The sequence below is a fragment of the Rhagoletis pomonella genome, unplaced genomic scaffold (assembly GCF_013731165.1).
Source record: "Rhagoletis pomonella isolate Grant_MI unplaced genomic scaffold, Rhpom_1.0 Rhpom_scaffold_00012, whole genome shotgun sequence".
Lineage (NCBI taxonomy): Eukaryota > Metazoa > Arthropoda > Insecta > Diptera > Tephritidae > Rhagoletis > Rhagoletis pomonella.
The window spans coordinates 19,289,207-19,300,152 of NW_023458566.1; the positions used below are offsets into that span (position 1 = coordinate 19,289,207).

Here is a 10,946-nt window from a genome sequence, read left to right on the forward strand (position 1 = left end):
CGCTCACAGTTTTGCTAAGTTTTGAAACGCCAGATGATTTTTCCGAACATTTTTTTTTATGCCAAAAGAACTTGCTTGAAGGTCTTTCCATTGCTTCCTGACGAGCGTCACACAGTGGTTCGAAATTGGAATTTTGTATTCACAATTCACTGGAGCCTTCATTTCTCACTCAATCATATTGAATTTTTTAATAAAAGCTAACAGAATTTGCAAAAGACCAGTTGAGCCCGATTTTTTTAGTGCAAAGTGCTGAAAAAGTAGCAATTTTGAAGAAACTCGATTCACCTGTCCCAAGTTAAAACAAACAAGCAAAAATTCAAAAATCGGGCTCGACTGGTCTCTTGCAAATTTTATTATGTAGCTTTAATTAAAAAAAAAAATTTATCAAATTGAGTGAAAAATGAAGGCTCCAGTGAATTGTGAACACTAAATTCCCGTTTTGAACCACTGTGCGTCGGCTACATGAAATGTCAATTGGTCGGTGCTTGTACATGATATTATGCCTGGACTTACCGAGCATAGCACCAATATGAACCCACTCGTCAACGATGGCCGATGTGTTAACCACCATCAATCCCAAGCCAGCGGACGATTTCTTCATTTGGCGTCTGTTTTTTTTTTAAGTATTTCTAAACCTTTGATCATTGCCCCCGTGTTGCGACGGACATGTCTAGCATCCCTACTCTAAATACGGATATTCAAAAATTTAACTTAGATATTCGAAGAACTGTATATATTCGTATCGTTATACGCCCATAGATTTTTAACTCTTGTGAGCTCTTTAGAGTCAGCTCTAAATATAATTACTTAAGGATCTTGCTAGTGAGTGAAATAAATAAATATGCTTTGTCAGTACCTTTCAGTACCCAAATATTAGTTTACGGGGATGGCCGATCCTTTTTGAGAGAGAATAAAGACTTTATGCCCATTGAGAAAGAGATGCTAGTGGAAGTCACATGAAAGGGGGATCCATTGTATCCGAAATTTTTTTTAGTATCACATAATGTAAAGACGTATTTTCTCTTTCGGGAGAAGACAATTAGTATTTTCCAGCGGCCCCTATTGGCAGTACCTCGATTCTTTTTGCTTTTAAAATGAAACAATTGTGGATCATAGAAAATTCATTTCAGAGAACCCCGTGAAAATAGTTGTGCCGAAATTATGGATCCACTCCCAATCGAGCAGAAATTGGAAGCGACATTTAATTGGCTTAAATTCTACAAGTTCTTCATGCATACAATATGCTGATGATCGCAGATTTATTTTGGTGGTGGCGATTTTTTATGTTTTTACATAGAGTTAGTGAAGTTCACTGAAAAATGTGGACTTAGTGGACATTTGCAAAGTAGATTTTTATTTTATTTTTATTTTAAGTGCAAAAAACGCACTCTAAAATGCATATTTTCTAAATTAAGCGCATTTGTTTCTATATAGTTCTACAATCATATCATATCTTATCTGTTACTCTATCCGATATATGTAATTATTTTCCGCAACCGCAATCGTCATCACTCAATGCCTCTTTGCCAAGCGAACTTTTGAATATGGAAACGATATCCGTGTCGGCCGTCAAATGTAAAGCCGCCATTATAACGAAAACGGTTTTAATGATCTATGTATGTACAAAAGTATATGTAAAAATCATAAATGAAATCAATTTGTTGTGAAAAATTTTTAAATTCATTAACTTACAACAACACGCAAACTTAGCATGGCTATTAAGAATCTATTCTGTCAGCTATGGAGCTAAATTTACACTAAGCTATACATTTGTCAGTTTGTTTTCTACCACTTAAAATTTACTTGGCTTTAGGGCAATTAGGCAATAGCTTTGTACGACGGTGCGAACGTGCCACAAATCTTGATACCTCGAATGCCCTTTTACGCTGCGCCCGCATTTTGGCTCAGGGGGCGCCAATTTTTACTCGATTTTAAAAAACTTGTGTTAAATGCCTAAAAGTAGGCTAAATGTTAGCGTGCGAGAAGGCGTTTAATTCATTCACTTTGTTCGATTAGTAATTCTTTAATTTTGAAGGGCCAACTAAGTAGGTCGCGTACTTGAATACTCCACTAACATTGACCGAATTTCTTGCATTATTTGCAACTTTTACTGTCTGCGCACCGCACTTCCGTAAATACATATGTATGTACATATGTTTGCATGTATGTATGGCTGCACACCGCTGCGCTAATTTGTCATCCAACTTTGGCACAATTTTGCTTTAAGTTGTTATTTTTATTTGAAAATTATTTATTTATTTATTTGAAGAAAATTTTTGCTTTGCAATATAATTTTTATCATACCTTTTTGTTTTTTGTATATAAAATATACCAGCGCAGCAGAATTATGAAGTAGACGATGCAAAAAATGCAAAAAACACCGGCAAAATTTCGCTTGCATACGCTTACATACATACCTACATAAATGCATAGCTATGTACTTATACTAAGTAAGTTTTCTTACAGATACGAGTCGAATATTTTACTACTGCTAAAGCTTTTGAAACGCTTTGCGTTTAGAGGTAGAATGTACAGTGGGCTAATGTAGCAGTCAATTGGTCAAAATCATCAACAATAGGACTCCTCTACGGTGACTATTCGTACCGATTTTGCGGGACAGTACCGATTTTGTAAGTATAAGTGTCCCTATTTTTAATATTTGTACCCGATTTTCAGTGTTTTCTTTATTAATTTAACAACAGTCTTCCTGTACTTTGACCCAAAAACAATTTTTCGTACAAACGTGGAAACACTTTCGCTATCACAAAAAACACAGAATATAAGGGAGACACAAATAGCCAGCATCCATATTTGCTATGATCTTTCAAACTGTCAAACATGTTCTGTCAAACTGGTACTCTCGTTATATTGTAGTCATCATTATTGTGAAAAAATTGTAAGGGTTTTATAAATATTTGCTAATTTTTTTTAATGAAACGGTTCTAACTTGAATTTAGTGAAATTGTAAAAAATAATACTAATTCCCTCAAAAAAATCATGGATATGAAAAATATAAGCTCTCGATACAGTGGAGAAAATATTAATAGGAACGAGTCATTTTAGCATTCTCCGAAAATTAGAACAATCTGTCCAAGTTTCATAAAAATTTTGAGTCTTTTAATTATATTTCTTAGAAATATTCTGAGCTAGGGCTGTGCGATTATTCGATTACTCGAGCAAGTTGGTTAATCAATTATTCGGTTAATCAATTACTCGAGTAATCAAGATTTCGATTACTCAAAACGATGATTAATCGAGTTACTTGAAATATGATTACTCAAAAAAAATAATTTTGCTCGTTAATAGAGTTTGCTTTGGAAATTGCTTATTTTTTTTTTTTACAATCTGTATATGAAAAAAAATTTTTGTTTTAATTTTTGATTACTCATTTTACTCGAAATGTTGATTATCATAAAGCATTTTACTCAAATATTTTTGTTTTTGGTTAATCAAAAATCTTGATTACTCGAGTAACTGAACATTTGAGTAATCATAATTTCCAATTAATCGAATAATTGAGTTATTTACTTTATGATTAATTACAATTTTGAGTAATCAATTAATCGCGCAGCCCTATTCTGAGCCCATTAGTTTACAATCTGGTCACCGTATCTATAACGAAAACTCCTCTTTAACGAAGTTTTATTTTAAGATATTGCAATTTTTTCTTAAACGTGAGTGTTGCATAATTTTTAATTGATCTGAATTGAAAGTTGTGTAAATTACTAAATACTATAGACTTTTATTTTTTGGTCTAATCAAATCATGAATAAAATTTATTTGTAAACCAAATAAAAATTAATTAATTGCAAATCTATTTGATTCATGATTTTCCAACTAAAAGACTTACGAAAAACACTTTCTTTTATGTAATACAAGCACGATTTTGGAGAAAATAAAATTTATTTTTTATTTGGGGTTTGAATCTAATCACAAATAAATTATATTTATTAGTTGTCCATCGAATCAAATTACCAATCAAATATATATTTTTTTTTAATTAATAGCGCATTTTAAATCACTTAACCCTGATTAGCGCATAAAGACTTTTGCTTCAAAAATGACATTTCCATAACGAATTTATTTAAAAGCAATGCATGTTCGAAATTTATTTGCGTAGATTGAATTTTCTGCTTATTAAAATTAGTGAACACAAAAACCGCCAGACACGGTTACTTCAAATTTAAAATTTTACGCTTGCATTCATGTAATAGCTGAAACACAATACCGGCGAACTCACCAGCGATTTGTTAAATCTGGCTTAAAATAAATCAGTTTCCAAGAATTTCCCCTTGTTTTAGATTTATGTATGTAATTATTTCCCCATTTTTAAATATGGGTCAGTTTTTTTTTAAATTATTAATGCAACGAAGTGGTATCAGCTATTTTCGTTACCGCAATAATTGTGTTAAAGTAGGCGAAATGGCAGGGCGAACGGTGAACAACGGAATCGCCGGTGTTTTGTATCAAGCGTAAAACAGCGACGATCAGAGATATTTATTTATACTCTGCACTCGCCCGGATTATTTCTACTGAAAGATTCACACTAGTCAAGACCAAAACTTAACCCGCGGGAAGAGCTCTTTGAAGCGTTATGTAGATTTTAGCTCTGATGCAATACTTTTCGTGGAAAATCCTGTAGAAATGTCAAACAGAAAAGCTACTGAAGTGAGAGTAAGTACACGTAAAGATCAATATAAAAATAACGCAGAAGATAAATATAGAGATGAAGATTAAGTTTAGAATTAAGATTAAGACTAAGATTATGATAAGGGTTGCGATTAAATTTATTTGAGATTCAAATGTGGACCCACTGTAGAAATTTTCTGACGGGATGGAGCAGTGTTACCAGATTTTCATAATTAATTCTATCTCCAGTTGTCATATGGGCAAATCCTATCATTGCGGGTGTTACGTTACCACGTTTCCTTAAAAATTTTTTGTAGGCAAAAAATTATAAGCTAATAAATTTCTGTGGTATAAGGGACGGTTTAAAGCGGTACTTATAAGAGCAAAAAATGGAAATTTAAATTTGAATTAGTGTCGGTGAATTGGCGAATTTGCTTACACCTGTGCGCCACTTTAGTAGCCATTTTAAGTCCCTGATTCAGTTCAGTTCTATAAAATGATCAGTTAGCCGCTCTAAAAATTCGATCAATGTGGGAATTTCCCGCTCGTTTTATTCTATAATTTTTATTTGGTTGGCAACCCTATGCAAGTGGAACAAAGGTGCAACTACAGTAAGACCCGCTTATGGATATATTATTTTGGGTCATATTCAAATAGATATTGTTTACAACTTATGTTTATTTATTTTTAAGATTTTCCAACTAAAATACAGTGCATTCCCTAACAAATACCATATAAACCTAAGTTTAAAATTTTGAAGAACACCGAAAAAAAAAATTCATAAAATTTCAAACATTTTGCTCCGTAGTGCAAAGTTTTTTTAATTTACAGTTTTATAGCCAAAAAATTTAAAAGCGCACTTAAAAGTGGAAAATTGTAAGTAAAATGGTAAATGGGGTACGAAAAATTTAAGTACTTAAGCGGGTTGGGTAAATAAGCGGGGAGGTACTTAAGAGAGCGATTTTCTTCAGATTACATAAAAAAATTCACGGTGCCCAAAAATGCTGGTTACTTAAGCGGGCTAGGTACTTAAGCGGGCTTCACTGTACCTACAGTTTATCGCTGTTTTTAGCTGGAGTATTTGGAGATTCACATAGCCTATTCGTACTCTATTACAAATTTTTTACATTTTTATTTAACGTATTTAAGATTTTATTAATAACATGTACATACACGCATACATATGTACACATTTCCATATGTGTATACCAAAATGCAGTTATGTATAAAAATGCACCGTAATTTAAATGAAAATGATTCATAGTAAGTATATATTTTTAATGCACTGGGCTCACTCTGTGTTAATTAATTTCGCTTATCACTGAGCAGCTCATTTCATAATACAATTCAAATGGTTTAGCGTGCAACAACAACACAAAAAAAATATAATAATTGTTTTGCTACGAATATTGTGCACCAGCAATGCAAACGTAAAATTCAAATTCGGTGCGTTACATACGAAAAGCCTCACGAAAATACTAAATTATGTATGTATGTACATATTTACATACATACATACTCGTAGTGTAGCTATTATGCAGTAAAAATAGAATTCGCCATTTCCATGTGGAAATGCCGTATGGAAATACTGCACACCACCCCCGTTGCTTGACTCGAAAATCGTTTTGTCACGTAATGTCCATAAGCGTCGAATGCCTTATTTCAGCTATAAAAACTTAACAAAAAATACTTTGAACGCATTCACAAAATCTTCTAACTTCAACATCAAACAGCAAATTTACGCAAAATGAATAGATTCCTGGTAAGTATGGCACAGTGTGACGGCAGCTTAGCCTAGCCTAGCCTAGCTGCTCCTATTGCTACATATTTCCCCTACTGCATGTATGTACATATGTATAGTATTGGATTAACACTGTTGTTGTTTATTCCATATTTTTAGTATTCCTTTGCAACCATTGTGGCTGTTGTCAATGGCTACGCAATTGGAGGCGGTCAGTATGGTGGCTCCAGTGGCGGCGGTGCGGTGATCGGTGGAAGTGTCTATCGACCAGCTGTTTCGCAGCAAACAATTGCTGTAGCGGTGCCTACTTACAGTGCTTCCTCCGGCGGCTACGGCGCTTCCTCCGGTGGCTACGGCGCTTCCTCCGGCGGCTACGGTGCTGGTTATGGTGGCTCGTCAGGAGGATATGGTAGTTCGTCGTCCATTGATATAAGCAGCTTGCTATTGGCAGCCGGAGGTGAACTCGGCACACAAAATTTGGCTCAACTGGCATTATCACTGCCATCAGCTGGAGGTCCGCTAATTGACACCACTGGTCTTTCCTCCTACAGCGGCAGTGCATCTTATGCTGTTCCATCGGGTGGCAACCTCGCCTATGCTATTGCTCCAGCTCCGATCGTACACCATGCTCCAGCACCAGCTCCAAGCGTTTACCATGCTCCAGCTCTAGCTGTAGCTCCACATCATGCGCCTGCATTAGCACCAGCACCCGCCGCAGCTCGTAGTCCTTCAGCTGCTGCTGCTGCCAGTTACATTTCAGATAATAGCGTTGTTGCTGCTCCAGCCTCTGCTGCCGCTTATTAAAATCTGTGATATTAAATATTTATACTAAATTGTGCATGTTCGATGTTAAGTTCAGAATAAAATGTGATATTTCGAACAAAGAAAAACACAAAAGATAAACTACTTTTTGATACTTTAACGGTTTTATATACGTTCGATATTAGAAGTAACTCGATTTTTGGAATGGCTTTTGTGGGACCCAAGCGCTCAAATTATTCACAAGTTTCCTTTGTATGTAGGTAAATGAAATGCGCATTCACTGAAAGCTCATCGGATTGACGTGTCACTCTAATCGAAATGGACGTTAATCTATTACTAACAAACGTTCAGATATACTATGCTACATACGTATGTAAATATGTGCATAGCTGGGTGATTACCTAATTATAATGCCAATACTCTTACTTACATATGTACATACATATGTATGTACCACACATGAACATTAGGGTAGTCTTTATATTTGCAAGTCGGTGAAACCAAAAACCAAAAATTCTTTGAAAAGCGCAATGCTATGTATTACACAGCCCGACGAAACATTGGCACAAATTCAAAGACGAAAATGCAGAAAGATATCCAATTTTTAAAAGGTGCAACAGATGGCGCGGTTATTAAACCCGATGATATCGATATCGTCAGTAATTGCGCGCTCTTCTTCTGTATAAGCTTAAAGGAGTCGCGGCTCAGAGAGGTCCTTCTCAATTCGGACGGAGGTGATGGTGTTGCTTAACGCCTTAACGCCATTTTACACAGCCGTTTCAAAAATGTACATAGGTCCGCAAGCGGTATGTTTGTTGTTCTTGGCATGCAGTTGCAGATTCAGGACTATATTCAAGCCCGACTCTTGCGTGCCCGTTCGCGCACTCTGGATAATGTGAGAAGCCCACGTGTGGGATGCGGTAGTGAATCCTTGTGAAGTCTTGGGCTACGGCAGAAAGAGAGTGAGTTTTGGTGGCTTCCCTCCGATTTATTTGGCTCACGGTCCGGCTGCAAGCGGACGTCTGCCTTAGATCAAATACATAGCTTGCTCTAACTATGTACATTTACATAAATATGCAGTTTATAAGACGCTCCCAGAAACGGCTTGTGAGCTGGGATTGGGACGCGCAACATAAAACCTAGCTCCCTAGAATACATAGTAGTAAAAAATCTTTCCTCTCGGCAGCCATGAAAAAAAAGGATTATTATTAGGGTGATAGGAAATTCAGATTGTTGGCTCGCGAAATTTGTGCGATTGGAGAATGCCTGTTTCCTGATAGATTTAAAATGTCTTAAGCCACACTGCACAGTGGTTCAAAATTGGCATTTTGTGTTCACAATTAACTGGAGCCTTCGTTTTTCACTCCATTTGATTTAAATTTTTTTTAAATGAAAGCTAATAAAATTTTCAAAAGACAAATTGAGCCCGTTTTTTGAATTTTCGCTTGTTTCTATTAATTTTTTAGTGCAAAGTGCAGAAAAAGTAGCAATTTTGAGGAAAATCGGTTCTTCTGTTCCAGTTAATAAATTTTATATAATAAAAACTAGTTTAAAACCATTGTAAGGTTCTCCCAAAACGAAAAAGTTCAAACAATTAAAAGTTATAAAAAAATGTTCACCAAAATTAATTTTTTTTCGGTTTTTATAAAAATTTTGGGTATGCAGTTTTATAGATCATTAAATTTTAGTATAATAAATTGCAAGTTGCAAGCAGCATGCAGATGTGCTCGAAATGTTAGCGAAAAAATTATTAAAAATCAACGCAACCTCTTAGCCACTCACTTTATTATACTAAAATCTAATGATCTATAAAACCCAACATTTTTCTAGAAACTCAATTTTTTTTTTTTTTAATTTTGGTGAAAACTCATATGGCTGATCCCGCTGTATTTTGCAGTCACAGCTGGGCACACTTATATTGCAGTTGGCAGCCATGCGATCTTCCGACTATATTCTGCATACAAGTTGATGGAAGCAACTCAATTGGCAGGTCGTATTTTTCATCAGAGCAGGGAGCTAAAGTATAAATAATTTGCTTAAGTATGTTCTGCACATCATTTGCTAGGCTACCGCGTTTGTTCTCAAAGGAATTAGTCCCGACATGAGAACCTCCATAAGTTCCCTAACTTTCTTATAGACTTTTCGGGCTTTATTCCTGGCGGCCGGCGTTTCAAGGCCTTTGGAATCATACATTTCTGCCTCGGCTCACATTCACAATTTTGAAATTATCTTAAAACCTTTAAACTTCGGGTATTATAATTAGAAAAAAATCAAGGTATTTTTAAAAGGGATTTTGTATCAAAAATTATTATGTTCGTTAAGCAGAAAGATAACTTCATTTAAATATTACATCTGGTCAAGAAGCTGTGAACAACTAAATTAATTTTTCAAATGGGACAAGCACTTTTTCGATACATGTTGGTTATTTTATCGATTTTTGGCACGCCCACATGAAAGCAGGCTATGCGCCAAATTTGATCGAAATCGTGAGTTATCACTACTTTTGTGCCGTTTAATATGGAACGGCCGTTTGGTAACTTACTTAGCGCTAACATCACAAAAAAAACAAAAATTTTGAGTAAATTTACTAGCAAGTTTACGACTCAGACGAAAACTAGCATGCGCGAGCAAGTTGAGTTTAGTGCTAAGTCTCGCCTACTAACCGCCTACGAAAGTATTTTGCGACCCGAGACCACTTTGTTTTTTTCATGAATCCAATCAAACTTATGACGAATTGGTTAAAATTGTTTGCAGATCGTTTTACGCTCAATTATTATAGACTGTAACGGAATTGAGAAAATGCTACAATTCTCACATTGATGAACAGCATTTATCAGCCAAAGACGTGTAAGCCATTCGCTGCGCAACGCCACAAATAAAGACAAACAACAAACAACGCTCCCGACTGACGGTTAATAACTTCTTGCTGCCTTCAGCATGGTAATCTTTACGCTACCCAGTTGCAGTTGGTTGAATTTTCATTGAATGTGTCACGTAACCGCTGCGCAAACGGGCGGACGGCCAGCATACACTTTTTGATTTCGGCATATAAAAAGCATTTGAAATACTTTTGCCAGCTAGTAGTCTAAGCTATTTCAGAGGCAAAAACCACTCGACACCACCAACCGCCAAAACCACCAAAATGCAACGTTCAATTGTAAGTAGCTCAGCAAACTAATTGCGCAAGTATGTGCATGTGAATAATCATTGCTTCTTCTTTTCCACCTCTAAATATGTACAGTGCGCCATCGTTCTTGTTCTGGCTGTTGTGAATGCAGCTCCTTATGGTAGCAGCAGCGGTGGCTATGCCGCCCCTTCTCACGCCCCAGCGCCAATCTACAGCAGAGAAGCCATAGTCAGTCAAGAGGGGCCAAGCGTTTTGTATGATATTCCTGCTCCATCGCACTGGAACTTAGCTCCCGCAGCAGCAGCCGGTCCCGTACTCACACCAGTCAATGCCCATCACATCTCTGGCTCTGGTACACCATCGTCGCTGGTTGGCATTTCCTCGCAACCAAGTGCCATTGCTGCTGCAGCTTCTGCCAACGTGCCACTGAATGCAGACTCGTACAAACTCTTGATTGTGCCCTCCTATGAAGTGCCCAATATAGTCGGACCGGAGCCAGCGCTTCCCGCCCATCGCCCATCAGCTGGTGGTATTTACGGCATTCAATCGGCCAGTTATTAATTCAACGGCCTTTGAAGTTTCCAAATGAACTTAATGAGACTTTGAATTAAATACACGCTCTGGAAACAAAGTCCTTAAATAGTGAAAAAAAACTTTGTTTTATTTTGAAACTTTTTAAAGGTATAA

General features: G+C 36.2%; 2 protein-coding genes across 2 annotated transcripts; both read left to right on the forward strand.

Moving 5' to 3' along the window:
• Nucleotides 1-6,376: 6,376 nt before the first annotated feature.
• On the forward strand, nucleotides 6,377-7,231 carry LOC118747620 (shematrin-like protein 2). Its single transcript, XM_036481669.1, has 2 exons — nucleotides 6,377-6,391; nucleotides 6,530-7,231. Exons 1-2 carry the CDS (start codon nucleotides 6,377-6,379, stop codon nucleotides 7,172-7,174), a joined length of 660 nt encoding a protein of 219 aa, XP_036337562.1. The 3' UTR covers nucleotides 7,175-7,231.
• A 2,660-nt stretch (nucleotides 7,232-9,891) lies between these two features.
• On the forward strand, nucleotides 9,892-10,881 carry LOC118748038. Its single transcript, XM_036482327.1, has 2 exons — nucleotides 9,892-10,289; nucleotides 10,374-10,881. Exons 1-2 carry the CDS (start codon nucleotides 10,275-10,277, stop codon nucleotides 10,818-10,820), a joined length of 462 nt encoding a protein of 153 aa, XP_036338220.1. The 5' UTR covers nucleotides 9,892-10,274; the 3' UTR covers nucleotides 10,821-10,881.
• Nucleotides 10,882-10,946: the final 65 nt, after the last annotated feature.